The 21,353-nt window shown below is 53.2% G+C and overlaps 1 protein-coding gene across 1 annotated transcript in view; it reads right to left on the bottom strand.

Annotated features, from left to right (window-relative positions):
• PAPPA2 (pappalysin 2) overlaps positions 1-9,565 on the bottom strand; it is an 86,432-nt gene extending 76,867 nt beyond the window's left edge. The window contains exons 1-2 of the mRNA XM_034063795.1: positions 9,073-9,565; positions 3,050-4,112 (exon numbers count right to left, since the gene is read on the bottom strand). Of these exons, the coding sequence (XP_033919686.1) occupies positions 3,050-4,112; positions 9,073-9,565 (1,556 nt within the window). The remainder of the gene's footprint in view (positions 1-3,049; positions 4,113-9,072) is intronic.
• Between the last annotated feature and the right edge of the window lie 11,788 nt (positions 9,566-21,353).

Here is a 21,353-nt window from a genome sequence, read left to right as displayed (position 1 = left end):
CTGTCTAAAAGCTGCAGTCTGAGCAAAGGAGATTATAAGTGAGGGATGTGCTAAGATGGTAAAAACTTTTCATAAGTGCTTAAGGTCATGCAAGTCAAGACAAGGTATTGAGACCATTCAACAAAATAGACTAAATCTGTCTACAATGCTAGTAAAAAATTGTCCAGTGTCTCTCTCTGAGTGTCTCATTTGGATTATTTTTAGCTAACTAAGAAACATTCACATCCAGACCCCTTTCTGTGAGAGCCCTGAAATGAAATACAGCAGAACTTACTTACTCCATAAAAAAAGATCCCAAGATTTTTGTCTTGCCACCTTGATCTGGAAGGAGAGTTTCCCTCTCCCACAGCTCTCCCACAGCCACAGCTCCGTCCTGTGCTCTGGCACATGGTTCTCCAGCAGGCGTAAAAAAGCCTGGGCATCTCAGTGGGGCAGCATCCAGCTTGCTCGCTTCCTCTCCTGTAGTTACAGACCAACTGCTGCTGTTCACATCGCAGCACCTGGCTCCTATCATGCTGCCTTTCCACAGTTTGTTAAATTTCATTTCACATTATTTCTCCCGTTTTGGCTTCCACCCTAAAAATCCTCCTGTAAGTTCCCCAGCCGCCCCACTCCTCATAAATGCTCATTTAAGTATAATATCTTATGAGCAAATCCAGAGGAACTCACTCAGCTGGACCTCTGTCCAAACAAAACCCCTTGGGCTAAAGTCACATTGTGTACCTTGAGATTCATCCACCAGCCTTGGGGGAATGACACTGGCCATGCCTTTGTGTGAGATTGAGCTCACCTTCTTTTTTCTCAAACCCATACTATCAATTTCTGGTAGTTTTCCCAGAGACAGATATATTCTTCCCCAGGAGCCAGGGTACCCTCAGCAGGGACGAGCATAGGAGGGGTGGGTGTCCACCAGTTTCTCTGAAGAAGCTGTCCAAAGACAGCTCAGAAGAGCTCAGCAGCAGGAGGATTCAGCTCATGCCCCCATATTTCCCAAATGCTGGGTGCACCAGATTTTGCTTCTCAGAGCTTAACCTACAATCAGTTTTGTCTTCTGCACAGAACAATGAGGTCTGGGGAAATAAAATTGCAAAAGATCTGTTATTTCCCTAGTGCTCCCATTTTGCCATTCCTTTCCCACAGAAGCAAGGTTTTTGTTTTCTTTTGTTCTGTTTTCTTTCCCAACTTTCAGGGGAAAATCCTGACAAATGGAAGTCCTGATTCATACCAGCAAAAATTTGGCCTTTTTTAATTTAAGGTGGAGCCTTTCTTGTCTGAGGATGAAAACATTTCTCTAACTGCACACAGAGGGCAAGGACTGAGCCTTTGCCCTGCTGAAACAAAAGCTGAGTGACACTGGGTGCTCATGGCCATGATGAGCTGAGAGCTGTTGTGCAGGCAGAAGTGCTGCTCATCTCCCCTGTGCTCAGGAAAGCACTGGTACTCGCTCACAGGGATTGGAAACAAGGGTACAAGCAGGCACAGGGTAGCAATGGTAAGACTTCCAGAGGCATCTTCTTGGGGGGTGCTTGGGCAGAGGCATGGTTTGAGGCTCCATGGCTATAGCGGTCAATTGGAAGAAAGGCTCCCCATTTTCCTCCCATGTTTTCTCAGATGACTGAAGGATGTGTGAGAAAGGCTCAGGAAGGGAGGAAGGGAATTACTGCTCTTCTTATCACCTCTGCCTAAGCAAGGACATCTGTTTCCCTCCTCCCTCTATGTCTCACCTGGGAAGCTGCAGAGAGAAGCAACAGGCTTGGGAAAAACCATTTATGGCTACAGCCCACCTGCTCATGCAGACCAGGGAAAAAACAAGGAAGAGGGAAGAAGGAGATCAGAGAAGCAATGTGCCCCTAACCCCCTCCCCTGCAACTTTTCTTCCCAGATGCTGCCATCTTCACTGCACCACTCCTGCTCCTGTGGGCACCTCTGCCTGTCACCAGGAGCCAGCAGCAGGGAATCAACAACTTTCCCTGACACCGAGACAGAAACAGCTTAAAATAAATAAATAAATAAATAGCAAAAGCCATGACTTTTTCCCTGTCTCCAGCCAGAAAGCACAATTGGCAGAGCCCCGAGCGCTGGAAGCCATCAGCAGGGCTGCCGGCACTTCAGAGGCTCCAGGGAGGAGGGCAGGTGTGTACAAGCCACCAACTGTGCTAAAGGACACTGTCCCCACCACCCCAGGTTCTCCCATCACACAGGTGGTTCCCTCCTCTCCATCCTGCCCCAGCTGCTTCTTCCACCAAGGGTGCATCAAGTCTTCCCTAATGCTGTGCACTGATGTTCCAAGAAGCAGTGTGGATTTTGCACCTGCAACATGCAGTAAAGGCACATATCCTTCTCTGGCACCAAGCAGCCACCCTGTGCCTTTGCCTGAAGAAAGGGATTTGCTCCCCAGCCACATTTGGTTTTGAGATGCAGGGTTTGATCAGCTGGAGCCAGTACCCAGCCAAGACCATATACCCACAGGCATCATTGCCCACAGCAACATTCAGGGAGGCTCATTCACAACACCCCACCACCTTACCGAAACCTGCCAGTCACACCTAGCAGTGTTGCCTCTTTCTCCCCACCCCAGCACTCTTGCAAAGGCATTTGGGATACAGATTAAGAAATCGGACTGTTGGACACATCCATGGAAGGAAGGGAAGGGGCCTTGGTGCCCCTCCCTGCTGCATCCCATGCAGGGAGGTCAGGAAAAGCAGCACTCTGCACAGAGCTGCTCTGCCCACCATCAGTCCTGGTGTGTCCCCGGAGACTGGCAGCTCTGCACTGGGAATACCACTGGGGAGGGGGGCTTCCCATCACACCCACTCATTTTAGGGGGAACAAAATTTAATGGCAGGGCATCACAGAGGGGTGCCATGCCATGTTGTGGGATCTACTGGTCCTCAATGGCAAGCATACCCGTCCCATGGGAAAACACCCTTCTGCCTTCCCACACTGGAAAAGCACCAGTTGGAAGCAACATCCAGGTGCAGACTGGTTGTCAGAGAAAGGGTACACCCCATCCCTTGCTGTGACACCTCCCCATAAACCCTGCACCTACCGCTGGGGTGAATCAGGGTCGAAGCATGTCCTGGTTACATCGGTGGCCTGTGGGTCGCAGCAGTCACCATCATCGAAGTCATCCAACATGTTGTTGCACTCCATATGGCAGATGCCATCACGGCGCTTCCAGGAGAAGCAGCGGCCGGGCCGGCGGCAGTCCCCACCATCATAGCCAGTCAGTGGGTGTTCACACTCAGGGTCACAACGCTCGTTGCCCACCTTGCTGGGCTCACAGCCCAGGAGGACGGCGCGGCGGCGCAGGGAGGAGTTGCGTACCTCCATCAAGCTGAGCTGCCAGGAGATGTTGTAGGGTCGGAAAGCTTCACTCAGAGCCCGGTGTTGCCGCCAAACCTGCTCCTGGCTGACTGTTGGCCGCCCACCGTCATCCTCTGCCAGGTTCACCACCCGGTACCGCACCACCTTCCAGCTGCGCAGCGGCCAGTGCCGGTTGTAGTGGGAGACCAGCTCCACGTTGTCACAGGCAGTCTGCCCGCAGGGAGGGGGGCCAAGCGGCTGCAGGACTGGTGATGGCGGGGATGGCAGCACCCATTGCTGGGGGAAGGCACCCTCCCGAAAGGGTGCCCAGCGCTCCTCTGGTGTGGCAAAGCCAGCAGCCAGAGCCAGCCCTGCTGCCCCCCTGGCTGCCCCCTTTAGGAAGGGACGCTGGAGATGGGGTTGGGACAGGGCACCCTGCCACAAGGCTAGTCCTGCCAGATGTCCCCGGAAAGCATGTGCAGTCCCCCAGGCATCCCCCCCCAGCAGCAGCGTGCGGCAGGAGGCCATGAATGCGCTGTGCAGGGGTCCCCCCTGCCCGCCAGCACGGCCCACCCGTGCCCCGTCCACATAGAGAGTCATCCACTGCCCGTCATAGCTGGCAGCCAGGTGGGTCCATGCCTCGGGGTGGTATCGGTGGTATGCAGTCACCTCGGTGGCAGTGGCTGCCCGGTCTGTGCGGAGGGAGAAGAAGAAGCGGGCGTCCTTCTTGCCGCTGAGTTGCAGGGCGCGGATGCCCAGCGCCCAGCCCTTATCGCTGGATGTATGTGAGCAGTTGTCGAAGACACCTGAAGTGGGGACAGGGATGGGGACGAAGAGATAGGAGAGCTGGTGAGCACTGGAGAGCATTGCTGCTCCTCCCCAGAGCATAAGCCATGTCCTTGGCAGTGAGACAGCTCTTGGCAGGGCTGTAGGGAGCCTCCTGCTGCCACTGCCACAGGTAAATGAAGGTGGTCAGAGGCACGGCAATGGGTGCTGCACCTGGGGTACTCCCAGAATCATTGCATGAAAAGATGGAGAAGCGAGGAGAGATGGCAGAACTGGAGAGGCTGGATGCAGAGGGGAAGAAGAGTGTGGGTGCGAAGAGCAAGACATTTCTGCACTGCTCTCCATAGGAGCACTCCTGTGGAACAGGATTAGAGACTAAGCTTTTTATCTGCAGGCCAAAGCTTTTAAGAATTAGAGCACAGCAACCCAAAGCAAAATAGCCTCCTTCAGGAATACTTCCCCAACAGCTTCCAGGGAGATTTACAGCCCTGCTTTAAGTTCCAGTTTTCCTCCAAGTCACACATCCAGTGCAGGTGGGTGAGGGTCAGAGAGGGATGCACTGCCTCCAGCTGGGTGGGTGCACTCCTCAGCCCATAAGGCTTCCAAAGCATAAATCCATCCTGGGGAATAGCTTTGGGCTCAGCCTCTCCCTGTGTGCCCATGTGTGTTGCACACCTATGTTTTAGGCTGGGCGAGAGCTGGAGCTTTGCTGACATTCCCTGAAACTTAGGCTGCAGGGTGCCCACAGTCAAGAGCCAGCAGCCTGCAGGCACTGAATGCCCTTGGAAGCCAATGGCTTTAAGGCACTTAAATAGTAGCAAGGGCAAATGCACCCACTGCTCAAAATAAATGCTTCTGGGCTCGTAAATCACCACAAGGAGGATGTTCATGCAGATCATCAGCTAGGGCAAATGAGCTTGAAGGCACACTTTGTGCCCCATCAGTGGCACCATCTGAGAGCCTCCAGTTCTCCCATTCACCAGCCCAACAAACCACTTCCAACTGCAACTGTACCTGATGCTGCCAAAACCTGCTGCCGTGCCCAGAAGCCCTTTCTTTTTTGTATTCCTGCTGCTGTATTAGTGATGCTCCAGCTGGCTCTTCCCTGCTGTATGGGTTCTCCTGCCCCTCACTGTGCCACTCCCATTGCATGCACTGCCTGCTCATCTCCATGGAGTCAGGGCATCACAGGCCAAAACAAGGTACTCCTGCCCTGTCCTACTGCCCTGCCTGTCCCTGCAGGTGCTCAGCATGACACATTAGGGAAACTGTACCTATCCCTGTGACTGCAAAGAGGACAGCAGAGAGAGGCAGAGGGGTAAAGCAGCAGGATCTCCAGAAAGAGCAGGATCTCCTGGCTTTCATCCAGGGGATGTGACTGAAGCCAGGTTACCATGACCCCACATTCCCCTGCCAGCCCTGACAAATATGGCTGGCCAAGGTCAGTCCAGCCCTGCTGAAACCAAGGAAGCAACACCCCTCCCTCCATCTATCCCTTTCACCCAGGGCAAGATGGGTGGTGGCCTCTCAGACATCCCACAGCCGTAACCACCCTGGGCACAGATCCCTGCCACCACTCACTACAAAGGCAGCCACGCACAAGCCTCTGTGGGCGGATGGGCTTTGGCCAACTCTGGTTTTCTTGTGGATTGTGAAAGGGAAGCAGAAAGACCAGGGGAAGCTGGGACAGGCAGAAGACAAAAAGCAGGAGGCAGGCAAAGGAACCTTGCAGGTGTGAGAAGCAGAAATGAGGGGTATTTTGGGGCTGGGTGCAGGCTGAAAGGGGCTTAGACTGGTATGCTTGAAAGCCATCTTTCCAGTATTGGTCCTCACTGTAAAACAGGGCTTGATACATCCTCTCTTAGAACTCATACATTTCACCTTGAAATAATTCAGAGTGCCCCAAATTGTATTAAACACTAAGGCAAAAGACAGGGCAAACAATGCCAGGGGTAGTAACAGCCTCTGCGGTGAGTGTGAGTTATCCTCCTCACAAACCCATGCTGGAGCCAAGCCAAGCCTGGAAATGTCTGGCAAATTCAAAAATCTGCCAAAAGAATATTAAGCAAGCCTAAAACCAGATCTGGAGCTTTCTTCAAAGGGAGGAAAGTAAAATCAAGGTCAGCTCTATAAGAGGGGCTGGAAAGCCACTACAGCAGCAGCTGGTGCTCTCTAGACATGGCCATGGATACCATCTCTGGCACAGCACCAGTGAAGGAACATGCAGGCAGAACAGCACATCCCAGAGCCAGGAGCCACTGCAGAACTGTAAGCAGAGCTATCCAGCACCAGGTCCTGGCATCTTCCTAGGGCCTCCACAAGAAACCACCAGGGCCCTAGTTTAAAGGCCCTGCAGTTTGCCAAAGAATTTTGTCTTGGGGCAACCCACCAGGAAGGGAAAGAGCTGTTTGCAGAGGAGATGCAAGGTGATCTCCTCAGCACCCGTGAGTGCAGCTCTGCCTCTGATCGGTCAAGTGGGAAAGTGAAGCTCTAACCTGGTTTGTGATGTTCATCAGGGCTTAGAGTGGTAGATTTTGGTTTAAAACAAGAGTTGGCAAAAGTGCAGAAAAATAATAATTAAGAGAGAAGTGTCTACCAGGAAAGGTGCCTGGTGGAGAAAAAACCTCCAAAGAGATGAAGTGTGCAATTTTGTGAGGGCCACACTCAAAGCAGCATCTCTCATTAGGCACTGGCCACGGTAGGGCACTAGGGTTGCTCCCCAGCAGAAATCCCCCCACGCAGAAGGAGCTAAAAGGGATAAACAGCCACATCCAGGGTGGCCCTAAGGTGAAATGTGACATCTACAAGAACAAAGCCTCAACTCCTGACCCTTCAATCCAGGCAGCAGTCACACGAGGCAACAGGACAGCTTACTTTGCCCAGACAGAGCTGCTCAGCCTGGCCTGATTTCCCAGGCAGTGATACTGGAAGGTGCTCAACTTTGCCTTCCTTTCCTCCTGCTCTCCCTCGCACATGGACACCTGGAGCATCTCCAGCCCCTCCACAGCTTTGGACCATTCCATGGCTCAGTCCCCTCTCTACTGGCAGAGCAGGAGCAGCAGATCAGAGGCAGGCTCGGCACCTGCCGAAGGGTTGGCAGCTGTCTGCATCACCTGCTCACATTAAATGCCATCAGCAATGGTCTGTCCCCCTTTACTACCCACACCTGGGGCCTTGCAGTCCGGGTTGCAGGGAGGTGGTGGGAAAGAGACAGTGACTCAGAGAGCAGAAGGTGCCTGGGCCTGACTCAAATCCTGAGCACGCAGGACAGGCAATATTACCGGAGTGAGTGCCAGTGCTCACGGAGGTGCTATCAGCACTAACAACCATCCCACCCTCTGCGAGGAAATCAAAAATAAAAGAAAAAATAAACCCAAACCAACAAAAATCCACTGGCTAGCTGGGAAAAGTAAGGCCCAACACCTGCAGACCTCCAGATGCAAACAGCTGTGCTGCCAATGCAATGGCTGGGGAGTGTGCTCTGTATATCCCGAACTACTGCCTGCCATTGGGAAGGCAGCAAGGACCCTGGTGGGAAGGCAGACAGCAAGGTGAACACTAGGTAGATTCCTTGTACACGGTTGCTTTTCCCCTCTGCCTGTCACTCCTACCTCCTCCACAGCAAAGGTGCAGCTATCTCCCCCACAAGCCAGGGAGATAACGAAATGGGCTGGGCAGCAAGCAAAGGAGAGGGAGGTTCAGAGAAGCAATTGCCAGTGGAGAGAGAGTTAGGGTAGAAAGAGGATTTCCCCAACCAGTCAACTTGGCTGGGGCAGCACAGAAACGCGGCAGCCCCCACTGTGAAGACCCCAGATATCCCACGGGAGCGGTACATCCTGGCACTGCCACCCATTCCCAGCCCTGCCTGACATCACTGTGCTGCCCTGCCACAAACATCCATACTCCAAGGCTGCATGAATCAGCACTGCAGATGACATCTGCCCAACTCCATGTCCAGGTGCCAGTCCTCTTTGTCTCCTCATAGAATCATTTAGGTTGGAAAAGACCTTTAAGTTCATCGAGTCCAACTGTAAACCTAGAACTTCCAAGTCCACCCTAAACTGTGTCCCTAAGCACCACATCTACACATCTTTTAAGTAACTCCAGGGATCGTGACTCAACCACTTCCCTGGGAAGCCTGTTCCAACGCTTGACAAACCTTTTGGTGAAGAAATTTTTCCTAATACCTAACCTAAACCTCCCCTGGCACAACTTGAGGCCATTTCCTCTTGTCCTATTGTTGCCTGGGAGAAGAGACTTACACCCATCTTGCTACAGCCTCCTTTCAGGTAGTTGTAGAAAGTGACAAGGTCCCCCCTTGAGCCTTCCCTTTCTCCAGGCTAAACAACCCCAGTTCCCTCAGCGACTCCTCATAAGACCTGTTCATCCCTTGGTTGTTCCTTAGCTCGGCGGGGTGAGCGGGTAATTCCCGGTAGGAAAGCACCTGGGGCCGCCCTCTGCCCCGAGAGCCGCTCCGCAGAGCCCTTGGGGTCGGGGGACGCGGGGATCGGGGCCGTGCGTGCGGCGCGGCTGCCACCGTGCGGCCGTCAGCCCCGGGGACCCGCCGGGAGCCCGGCCGGGCAGGGTGGGGAGCGGGGAGCCCCGGGCAGCCCCCGGAGTGTCTGCGGCCCTCAGGAAGGAAGGGGGATGTTCAGGAGAGGGTCTGGCGGAACGTGTCCCCAAAAGGGACCTTCCAGCTTCCGGCGGTAGGAGAGGGAGAAACTAGATAGGAGCCGGGGGGGGGGGGGCCGGGCTGGAAGGACGGGGCGGAGGGGAAAGCGAGGGGAGGGGATGCTTTAGGGTTTGGTCTCAAGGGAAAGAGGAATATTTCACGCCTAGGGTGCTGAGGACACGGGTGGGAGCGCGGGGTGTCACCTGCCGCAGCAGAGAAGGCAGGCGAGCCCCCCAAGGGGAAGTTGGGAGAGGGGAGTGCCGGGTCCCCATCCTTCCCTGCCTGCCCGCCGGCGGGACGGGGTTTACCTGCGATGATGGCCGGGTTGTTCTGTCCGCCCTCCGCCTTCACCCACACCTCCAGGGTGAACTCCTCCCGCGGGATGTCGGGCAGTGCCTCTGGCCGCACCGCCAGCTGCTCCCGGCCGCCGGAGAAGTACAGCGCGGGCAGCGGCCGCTCCCGGAGGGGGCTCGGCACCTGCGGCCCCCGGCCCCACTGCCTGTCCCTCCGGACCCGGCTGTCCGACTCGCCCCCCGGCTCCTCTCCGCCTCTCTCGGCTCCCCGCGGTCTCCGGCCCCGCGGCCGCCCGGAGCCCGGAGGGGCGGCAGAGCCAAGCACCCCGTGCGCGCCGGGACCCTGGGGGTACAGCCCGTAAGGGTGATGCGGGGGGATGGCACGGCGGCTCGGCGCCTCAATCCCGCAGCCGGAGGCCGGCGGGGGGTCGGGGGGCCGAGGGTACCCGCGGGCCAGGCTGAGCGCCGTCAGCAGCAGCGCGGCCAGGGGGGCCCCGCCGCGCAGCATCTTCCTAGGGCACAAAGTGTTGGGGGGGGGGCAGCCCCGGGGGAGGGGGGCGCTCAGGGGGGCGGCGGGCGGCAGCGCCGGGGCATCCTCCCCCGGAGCCGCTGCCCCCAACTTTTCCCCGGCACCGCTCTCCTCCCCTCTGCTCCTGCGAGAGGAGGAGGAGGAAGAGGAGGAGGAGAAGGAAGGCGAGAGCACCGCGGCGGGGACCCCCCTTCTATCTGCAGCCGGGGTTCCCGGGGCACGGCTGCCCCTAAGCGGCTCTCTGTGCTGCCCGGCTCTGCCTGCGGGAGCGGGGGATGCGTTAGGCGCCCTTATCTAGAAAGCCCCGAGGCGCTCCGCTCCCCCCCCACCCCACCGAGGGGTGTGGAGGGGGGGGCTGCCTTATTTAAAGATGATTATGTCCAATCTAATAAACCCCGAGCGGAGCATCGCCCTCCCTTCCCTCCGCCCTCCCGGGCGCTGCTCAGGAGGCTGACGGAGAGGGGATGCATTGGGTCCCCTCCGCATCTCCTCCCCGCCCCCGGGACTTCGCAGCAGCACCGGCAGCACCTGCCTGGTCCCTGCCGTTATCACCCCTTGCCGCCTGGGCTCCTCTTGGGTTGCCCCAGCAGCCTTCCCCATAGCTCCGCTCGCTACCGCTCTCTTTCCTCTGCTTGGCACTCCAGCACTTGGTTTATTTTATTTTCTTTTCCTTTTTTTTTTCTTTTTTTTTTCTTTTCTTTTCCTTTTCTTTTTCTTTATTGTTTTTGGGTTTTGTGTTCTTTGATTGGTTTTCTTGTTTCAGTTTGTTTTTTGTCTTTCTAAAGTTGAAACGTGCCCGTGTTTTCTCCTGTTGTAGCTTGCGGTGTGATATCTGTCTGAACACCTCACCTCCATCCTCCACCTCCATCACCTAGGGGGGAGCAAAAGAAGGTGAGAGGAGGGGATACCCCTCCTCAGCCCTCACTCAGTGAAGGGAGAGGTGGTCTTGGGCTCAGTGTGTGTGGAGGAATCACTCTCAGCCAGAGATTTTGCTGCTATTTCACCCCTTTATTTTTTCCCCTTTCCTGAACAATAGTCCTGTCTGTCTGAGACATGTGGAAAAGTGGGATGGAGGTGCCTTATCTGGGCAAGATGGAAAAGAGCCACTTTCAAAGCCCCACAAAATCCCTCTTGATGCAACAAGGGAGCAGGCATTGGTGTAAGGTGCACCTCACCTACCATCCTGCCAGAGGATATGGCACCGCTGCTCCAAGCATGTGGTTGAGAAAACAAGCCCCCAAAGTTTCCCCTTGGTTCCCAAGATGCCATTGCACCAGCATGCAGCATGGGAGACTGGGAGAACTTCAGCAAGGAGATTCAGCAAGAAGGGATTTTTTTTCTTTTCATTATTATTATTATTTTATATATACTTCTTTTTGCACTCTCAAACACTATCTGTGGCGGTCAGTCTGAAGCAGGGTTGCCAGCGAAAGCTGGGAGGCCCCTTCCAGGGTACAGGCTTTCAAACCAGCGAGGCAGGAGGGAAGGGATTTAAGAACAAACAGCAGGAGCTGGCTGCATGGGGTTGAGGTTGGGGTTTTTTGTCTTCTTGAGGTGGGAGGGTGATGGAAGGAGGTGGAGGGGGGGCTGATGCCTTCTTGGGGGGAGATAGAAAAAGATAGTGCTAGAAAAAACTTGAGGGTTAAGAGGAGTGAGCACAGTGCTCCACCAGCCCCACAGAAAGGAGAAAGGTAGGTGTAAGCATGTGGAGAGGTAAGGGCATGGTGAGGCTGGGCTGGAGGTGTGCAGAGAGAAAGGTACAGAGGGTGAACAAGGCCAGACAGAGTAGGAATGGCTCATGCAAAGGAGCTCAAGAAGCTCCAAAGGACCTTTGGGGCATGAAGCATGTCCAAGGACAACATGAACACCTATTCCTCATGTCGAGGTGGTGAGATGAGTTCTGTGGCTCTCCTGCCTGCACCAAACACACTGGTGTCCATCTGCCAGCAGTGCAGGTATGGAGATAACCCTGCTTGGCACTTGGCACTGATGAGGTGGCCCAACAAGAGTATTATCCTGGGGCCAAGGCTAGCAAGCAATATGCGTGTTCATTCAGGAATGAACTGAGCTCCTGATAGCCCTGTCTACTAGGGCCTGATAAGAGAGGATCCCAAGGGACAGTTTATTTTTAATGGTAGTGACCTTATTAAGCTGTTATTAATCATCTTGCCACACAACACCATGCCCTACCCCGTCATCAGATCGCATACTCCAAAGAAGCAAGACCACAAGACCCTCAGCAGTGTGTGCTGCTATCAATGAGGCTCAGTAGTGCTGCCTCCTCTGGGACAGCCTGGCTGGGATGAATCCAGCATCAGAGCAATAAAACCCTCCAAAAATGCACCCAAGTGAGGCCGCTATATATAGGCTCTGGCCTGGACTAAGCCACTCACTTGACAAATGACACCCACAAACAAATAGCTCTACTGTCTTTTGGGCTGGTACACTGCCGGAGCTTCAAAGCCCACCAAGGAACCTCCTTTTTGAAGGAGAGATGGGCAAGAGCCAAGGAAGGCTCCCTGCCACACCAAGCCTCCAGCTCTTCGTGCCCAAGCCTGGCTGGATTTAAGGAACCACCAGAGTAGGCAGCTGAATGCATGAATCATTACCCAGCACTGGCTCCAGCATCCTCTCCATCCACATGCAGACACGTTCCCCTTGCAGCTACTGCTAAGGCAGGGCCCAGAGGAGGTTAGAGAGGCTGGGGAGAGCAGGACATAGGGGCACCTCACTGGACTGGGTCAGCATCTGGAGAGCAGAGACACCAGGATGCTGTTCTCATCCCAGCACCACTGCAAGCTAGAGAGTAAATTCCTGTGGTTTGGATAGTTCTTCTTTGTTTAAAAAAATAAAAGATAAAAATAAAAAAAAATAAGGCAATTAGCTTGACCAGTTTGATGATTTTGCTGCATGCAAAGTGAAGACTGGATCTGGACATAAGGTAATGGATTTGAGGATGCACTTGAGGCAATGCACCTTCAACATGTTTTCTGTCTCTCAGGGAAGCCAGGTGGGCATCTGTTAAGAGGTCCCAGCTCAGAGCCAGACTGCCTTGGCTGAGGAATGAAATGGCCCTGCATCTCTCAGGGATCATCCCAGGCAGGATCTAGCTGCAGTTCAAATCTATTGAAGCTCAGGAGTAAGACAAAGGACATCAAATGACAAAAACAAAGACAAAGTTGTGGCAGAGGGTAGGTAGGTTTGGCTGAATGTTCCTTGTCCCTTCCCCATGCATTGTCCTTCCTGGTATGTCCCCACTTTTTGGACCCTCTGGGCTGCAGGTGTTTCCAGTCAGAGTTACCTGGGGTGAGGACTGAATCAGGCCGACTGCCAGCATTAGGCAGGGACCCCATGTCAAGCCCCTGGCCAGGAGTCTCTGGAAGGAGGCAGGGAAGGGGGAAACCCCATCAAAGTGAGATGCTGAGGCAGGGCATTGGGGTGACCCCAGAACAGGGGTGGGGTTCTCAGTGCAGGGTCAGCCCACGCCAGGGGAAGGTGAAGAGCAGCATTTTAGCTGGAGCAGAGGCAGAGCTGTGCTGTTCCCCGTGGCTGTCAAAAGCCATCAGCAAAAGCCTTCCTTGCCCTCCACTCCTCCTCGGGAAAACTCTGGTGATCTTGACATGGGAATTAGGGCTCCAGAAGAATCCAGCTCTTTTGTTCATGGCCGGGCAGCAAATCCCGTGAGCCTGAGACAGCAAGCCTCAGCAATCAAAGCCACAAGCGTCAGCCGACCCTGCTCCAGGCACAGCCCCAGCCCTCCCTCCTCTCCCTCCTGAGTTTGCCTGCTTTTCCCAAGCAGATTAGGAGTCTGTTCAAACGCTCAGGACCCCCAAAGGTCAGAGATGCTGGCCTCCGGCACCAGAGGTTTGCCTGGGAACTCGCTGAGTTTCCTGCTTCTGGTAGGTCTGGAGATAAGCCGTGGTGTGAGGTCGCTGCCAGTGCCAGTGCCGGCAGGAGTCCCCAGCCAACACTGAAAATCCAGCAGCAAAGCTTTCCATCTCTTGTGCGTTTGTGCCTTGTAGTTGGGTACATCTTGTCAGGGACAAGAGACAACCAGGGGGCCCTCCCACACCCTCTTTCACCTGGATTCTCCAAGGTCTGACAGTAATGCTGGGCTCCCCACAACCCACACCTAGTATGGTTTCCCCACGCTGCTCAGTCCCATGAGTTTGGTGACAACAGGTTCTCCAAGGCCCTCTGCTGAATTTGTCTATACTCACCTCAAGAATTCAACAAGCCATGTACGCAACCTCAACTCCTTTGGCAACAGAGCCAAGGAATGAACTTTAAATAATAGCAAAGAACAACCAGCTAAGGATATGGCGGCTCCACATCCTCATACCCTACATCTGCCTACTCCCCTTTGTTCTGAATCATGCAACCTGCAGACAGTGGGAGGCACCCCCATGGCTGCAGAGATGGTAAGAGCCCATGGAGGAAGCTAATTAGCCAGGTACTTATTTGGGCTTTGAAGGCACTTTGAAACTGGTTTGGTGTAACATCATCAGGAGCAGCTATTTTGGAGCAGCCTTGGATGTCACACTGAAACCCCAAGCTGTAGCAGAGCTGTGATATGGAGGGCTCTTGCAAGCCTCCAGTAAAACCTGTTTACTTCCAGTTAGGAAGTGAAGATGATGCAAATGCTCAACAGCACACTTACATCTCTACATAGGGAAGACATTTTTCCCTACACAATAGCCTCCAGGGGTCTTTCCGCATCCTGGAGTTTTGCACTTCACCAAGAACTTGCAGATGCCAGATTAAGACCATCCAGAGAACAGAGCACGACCTTTGCCAGATGGGATGTCTCAGATACTGAAAATTATCCCAACCGCTCACAAAAGGCAGGAACTTACCTGCCTTTACGTAATGTAGCTCCTCCAGCAGCCACCGAGGAAAAATGTACATGAAAAAGCAGGGGGAGAAAGGGAATCAGCCTCTCACTTCCACTCCACCACTGTCTTTGGGGAGTTTCAGCCCCATTAAATCTGGATTATTCAAGTGCATCTCCATATTCTGCTGGGTGGGAAGTGTGCCAAAGAGACAGGATGGGAGAGGCACAGTACTGCACAGCTCCTGTGGCAGCAGCAGAGGCAGGATCCTGGAGGAGGAGGTGAGCTCCGCAGGCACCCATGGGAGGAGCATATTGGTGCAAACACAGCAGGGACAGACTTAGGCTTCCAAAATTCCACCCCAGCAGAGCCAAGATCTGCTGTCAGGAGCTCCAGGAGAGCACCATGCTCATGGCAGCTCCAGCAATAAATCCAGGTGGAATAATCACATGACCTTGCTGCATACTCACCATTCCCATGTCCGTGTGAACATGTTTGCTAGTTCTCCTTGGATGTGCTGCTCACATGACAGCATCTCTTCCCTAGCTGAGCATGACTTTCCTTGCAGGAGTGTCAGAGCAATTACTTGTACAAACATGTTTCGCCATCTCCAGATAGCCTTCGCTCTGCCTCTTGCATTTATATATACTTCCCATGTGTCACCCAGACAAAAAAAGCCATTTACTAGAGCCAGTTGATAAGACACAGAGTGAACAGGTATCTGAAGGACAAGAGGAGGGGGTAAGGGCTCGTGCCACCCTGGTATGGCAGCTTAGCAGATGCAAATCTCAGCAGCTCAAATGCCTGAAGATGTTTTAACATCTCTCCATCTGACCTGAGCCAGGGAGCAGGTACTGCAAGAAGAAATGGTGCAGGATCAAATGAGAACATTGGCTGGAGTGGAGGCAAAGTTGATGTATCTTTTAACTTTGCTGCCTCTGGCCTTAAGGTAAAGTGATTTGCTGGTCCAAAACACACTGTCATGGTGACACCTTCTATCCTGCTCCTGGGCCAGTGGGAAGAACCTGCTTCGTAACTTGGCAGTGAGCAATAAAAAGAAGCATGAAAGAGCCAGACTCCACTCCTAGAAGCTGGCTAGCAGGGCTTTAAGTGTTTGGGAGTTGGGTAAGTTCACCACAACAAGGAAACACCTTTGCCCTCCCCACTCACTGTTAGCAGAGACTTGCCAAAAGAGCCACAGGCAGGGCAGCGAGGGGGAGGAATCCACGTGCCAACAGGCAGCTCGCAGCCTCCAGCTTGAGTCTGTGCCATGGACCTGCACCACCCAGTTCATTTGTGTCCCACCTCAGGGCAGGCTGGAGCCCTGGAGAACAGTTGAAAGAAACAATAAGCATGCACACAAACATATGCTCTTCTCAACCAAGAGGAAAAGGTGGCTGTCACAGGCTGGTGAAGACTCCTTTTGTTTATTACTGGACCAGGAAGGAGGTAAAGACATGAACCCTGTCACCACACATTATCCAGCAAGTTTCCAGTTGCTTCTTAGTTTGGTTGCTAAACACTGCCTATATGACTATGTAATGAGTTTGGTTTCGTACCCCTGTTGTTGGAGGTGCCAGCAGCCCTGGGTGTCCACACTAGTGACATCCTGGTACCTTGGTACCACAGGTGGTGGGAGCTGGAGGCACCAAGAGAGTGGGTTCCCCCAGCCTTTGCAACCAGAATGGGTACCTCCATTTCCTGGAGGACTGGCACTGGGATGCGTATTCTGCCACATTGTACTTTCTATGCCCATTAGTTGAAGCTCATGTAAGGGCTGGAATCTTTGGCTTCATGCTCCTGAGCCTTTAGCCTTCAGTGTATCTAGCAATGGCCCACTTCCTTGGCCCATTCGAAAGCACAGGCACTTCTTTGGAGATGTCTGTGGCATTTTCCACCTGATCCCAACCCTGGTGACACTTCAAGATGATTTCAATCCAGGGTGCTCACACTCACCGTCACTACTGAGCAGAGAAGGGAAAGGTATGGGCACGAAGGCATTTGACAGGACAAGTCCTTGATGGCAAGGACAACCCCTTCCAAATCAGTGTCTTCCTGCTAAAACACACTGCATATTTGTAGCCTGCTCTTGTAGTCTTTATCTTGGCTCAGCCAAACCTAATTAGCTCTGCTAGGCTTCATCTCTAGGTCAGGTTTTTCCCTAGCTATTTCTGTGGCTTTGTTTGGAGCTGTAGATGGACGAGTGATCCCTGCTGTGCCGAGAGTTATGCAGGGCTATCTCCGAGCTCATTCCCATGCTGCTGTCAGAGCTGGCCAGCAGCACTTCCAGCTTCTGCCAGCCTCACTATGCTGGCAAGAAGCACAAGAGTGGGAGTCTTGGTCCAGGGCGAGCCAGCAAAATCAGTAACATCACTTTGGATGAGTACAGACCCACCAGGCAGGGTTGTTCCAGGTAAGCATGGAGATGAGAGGATATTTGCTGGCATGCTCTCCCTGTGCAAGCCTCCAGCTCCTGAACCTCTTGCTCAAGTCCCTTGCAGCTCAGTGTGTGCACCCAGCATTATCTCTTTCCTGCAGCCCACACCACTGTGCCCAACACTGCAGCTCTGCCAGCATCACCCAGAGTGGTCTTTTCCTTTCTTGTCTTCCCCCAGGCCCTGGAGATCCTGAAAACTCACCATGTTCCACACTGCTCCCCACCATAGGACTGGGAGCACTGGGCCAAGGTTCAGGAGCTCCAAGAATGCAGCAGTCCCTTGAGCAACACCTATTGCCCATCAGACTCACCAGAAAGAGTCTGTGGTGAGCGCTGCCCCTTGCCAGAGCACAGCTCTCCAGCACTGTAGGGGTCTCAGGATGAACATGCCAACAGTCCAAAGCATCTGGGATGAAGGAGGACAAAGTTAAAGCTTCGCCTTGCTGGGATATCAGCATATTGGCACTCATGTGACCCTCTTAGTTCAGTGTGGTTAGCAGTGCAGAAAACCTCAGGCCAAACACATCCAGCAAAATCCCGTAGTATAGATAGAGTTGTTCCCATAAGGGGCCATTTAGCAGTATTGTTGTCCCATTCCAGTTTGAGATTAAAACAGAAAGACCCATTTGCTGGTTACAGAAATTGCCCCGTATCAGTTTGCCTTGCTCTCGGGGAAGGTGGTTAAACTGTGCTGGGGAAACTGCTCTTCCACCTGCTGCTGCCCAGGGGCTGAGACAGGCTCGTGGCTAGATGGGGTGTTTTTTGCTAGCCCTCCTGCCCTTGCAGCACTGATTTCTCCTGCCCAGTTGCCAAAGCACCACCAGCAACCTGGAGGCTGAGATACGTCCCACCTCACCATGAGACCACCGTGAGCCCCGTGGGGGCTAGTGAAACCCCGCAGCGAGGGTGATCCTCAGGTGCCTGTGCCCAAGGCAGGCAGCGGTGCAGGTACATGGCACCCACCCGATCCCCGGCGAAGGTGCTGCGGTTCTTGGTCTCCCCCCAGTGACCAGACCACATATAACAAAGCGGCCCGTCTGGCTCACTCTCGGGAGGTTTCCAGCCCCACGAGCAGAGCTCCCGGCTCCCAGAACGGGAGTGTTATTACCAGGTAATTATACTAATAATTATTTCCCTGCATCCACCCCACGGGTGAAGCCCTCTCGCTGGCACAGCAGCTTGCCTTTGCATTTTTGGAAGCAAGACCCTATTTCCCTCCATACACCAGCCCTGCAAATGTGTATGTTCATTCATTAAGGAGACTGACACCGCTGTGGCAAATGACCTGTCAACAGATTTACAGCAGGAAGTAAGTCACTGCCTCTGAGCCTCCGCTCTTAATGTAATTAAAGTCCTCTGTTTGGAACTCGTTGCTAATTAATATTCATGCTCTGTTCCCCATCTGCCATTCCCACATTTCTGGTTCCTTCTGAGATTCATCAGAGGGTTATTAAGGCAGTGAAGGAGGGGGTGGTTGGTGGGAAGGGATTGGATCAGCTTTTGGTAAGGGAGCAGAATTACATCCAGGACCCTGGCTTCTGAGAGGGGATGGCCAAAGCATTGCCCCGGCTTGCTCCATTGCTGGGGGGAAATTAAAGGATGGATGACGAAACAGATACCATTGGCTGGCTCCCAGTGTCTTTCAGGGCTTACTTCAGCCCTTGGAGGAAGGCAAGAAGCATCTCGAGCTGGGCTGCCAAGGACAACCTGGTAGCTGGTGGTGTGAGTGAAGCCTAATTGAGGTAGCCCCTAATTGCTGGCTCTTGTGGTTTGTCATGGGGGAGCAGCCATGGTAGCCCCAGCACCATGAAACAGACCCACCAGTGTGGTTATTTGGGGATGACAGCTCAGAAGGAGTTTCTGATGAAGCCTGGGCATATGCAGAGAGGGCATGGATGTATGAGGTGTTCATGGGCACCAAGAATTTGCCCAAGCCCAGTGTGGGGCATGAGAGGATATCTGCAGGGACACCCTGGCCAGCTGCTTTCTGTGAGCAATGCCTTTGCAGTGACAATACATCAGGTGCTCCTGTTAAAGTAGATCATGGGTTGCCCCTTGCCCTGGGTGGGCAATGAGAGCTTGCCCTCTCCCTGCACAGACTTGAGGTCTTGTTCTCCTCTATGATCCACAGCTGCTGTGGCATTTCCATGGATCCTGACAGGATGAGACACCCATGGGAACCACCACAACTCCTGTGCCAAAATCACTGAAACCAGACACACACTGTCCACCTCTCGGGGTGGCAAAGATGTCTCCGTGTCACAGGCTGAGAACCTGGTGGATGCCATCCTGCTGAGCACACAAGTTGCTGTGAATAAATGCAATGCTCTGCAGCATGAGAAGGACAGGCTAGAGATGCATCCCCAATGGTGGCCCTGCATCACCCCATCCCTCCATCTCCAGATGCTGGAGACGCCAGAGCTGAGCATCCTTTGAAACTAAGGGCACTACATGCACTTCAAAGCCTCATGAAGATTCTCCCTTCTCCTAGAATGCAACCATTTGTAACTGGTAGTCTGTGGTTGGTGCAGACAAGTAGGAAATGGGAAGGCAGGTCTTGCAGACAGCCCCTCTCAGCAGGAAGATGTTGCCCCTCTCCTTTTCCTGGGCATGTCTTCTTCCCCAGGAAAGGTGGCATGGGGACGTGGAATCTCAGGATGGAGATTCCCAAGGGACCAGAGGAACTGTGACTCTCAGCCAAGCACCACATGCTGGGTGACACTGGCTCTGTCGCAAGAGCACTATGAGTGGGATTTCCTCAATTAACTGAGTCCATTTCAGATGGCTTTTATATCCTTAAACACAATTGTAGGGCTTGAATTGGATGCACCCTGATTTGAAAGCTGAGTCCCGCTGGCATCTCCTGTTTGTATATGAACAAAGTGATTTATTCATCTGCCTAAAGCACAGTTGCTCTTTGACCATTCATCCATTATCCTTATCTATCTGTCCTAGTTAGGAGCTGAGCAATCCATCTCACCCAACCTAATGTATGCCAAACGCGCTCTGAGTGGGCTCAGCCGGGGCAGACAGCATGGCCCTCATTTCAGCAGGAATAACGCAATTGCATTGACGTCAACCGGAGCCGCCCGCCACCACCTCTGAGAAAACTGAAGCCTAGGATGGGCAGGCCTGAGGCAGGCACTGAAGGGATCCACGGTTGTAATCGGGACTGGATCTGCCACCAGCTCACGGTGCAACATGTGGACTCTGCCATCTGCATGCAAAGAGCCTGTTTAACTCAAGACACCTTGTTTCTCCTTGTTAAACTGCAAAAGGGGACAGGAGTTGCGGTCCTGGGGCAGCATCTCCTCATTTATGATGAAAAGACCTTGCTGCTCCTGTGTTGCATGAGCATGAAGAGTGGCGGCTGCACCCAGGGTCTCCAGGTGTCTGCCTGGGAGATGGCAGAGGGGCAGCACCTTCTGCAATCAAGACCTCAGGGGGTGTTGCAGGTGATAGCAGGCTGGAACCCTCCTGTCTCCTGGGGGAGAGAGGTTCCTCATCTTGTAGAAAACAAGCACCATGGAAGTGCTCAAGGGCAGGTTGGGTGAGGGCTTGAGTATCCTGATCTAGTGGATGATATCACTCCCTATGGCAGGGGGGTTGGGACTAGGTGATTTTTTAAGGTCCCTTCCAACCCAAACCATTCTATGATCTATCATCATGAGAAATTAGCTCATAGAGTATGTTGCCACCTCTCTTCTAATCTTTCCTCAGGGACAAGCAGTTGTTCCAGGCTGAAGGTGCCTACAAGCTCCTTGTCTGCATCAGGTAGATGCCCAGCAAGGAGAAACAAGTCCCTGCTCCCTGCCCCACTCTTTGCCTACATCCTGGGCTATACAGGGACTGTTCACTCCCACTGCCATGAACAGAAGACTACCAAGGCTCTGTGATGCAAGAAACATGGAGAAGATTTCGGGAGGATGGCATTGGATCTGCCCACCATGGTGCTGCTGGCTGAAATATTCTAGAGAAGTTGATGTTAAAGCAAATCCCTGGGAGTCAATTTCTGCCTAAATGTCCACATTTTGCTACTGTTCCAAACAATGGGAAACACAGCCCTGTAATGGGAAGTATTGGGTAACCTCAGTGACAAGCAGTGCTATCCATCCTATAATTAATTCACATTAGTTTACCCTCTTTGCTTTTGAAGAGGATTTCCAGACCGGGGAAAAAAAAAAAAAAAAAAGAGAAAGACAAAAAAAGAGGTGAAGAAAGCAATGGAAATATCAAATCCCCTCTGGACTTGAGTCACTCCAGATCTGTACAATGGCATCTGGTAGAGCAAGGAGAGGTATTAAGTGCTGTGGTTAGGAGACCTCTGAATTCATCTAATGCACAAGAAAAGGTTTCATCTGTGCAGAGTGGGCAAGCGATGCTCTCCACACCATTGGTGAATGGGGTTTACAAACTATTTGAAAGCACAAGTCACAACATTTTCCAGAAAGAAACTGTTTTTGAAATATTTCCAGCCTGAGCAATCCATGGTTTGGAT

This window comes from Melopsittacus undulatus, chromosome 6 (assembly GCF_012275295.1).
Source record: "Melopsittacus undulatus isolate bMelUnd1 chromosome 6, bMelUnd1.mat.Z, whole genome shotgun sequence".
In the NCBI taxonomy this organism is placed as follows: domain Eukaryota; kingdom Metazoa; phylum Chordata; class Aves; order Psittaciformes; family Psittaculidae; genus Melopsittacus; species Melopsittacus undulatus.
The sequence above is the reverse complement of the archived record's forward strand: the minus strand, read 5'-3'. Positions and strand labels throughout refer to the sequence as shown.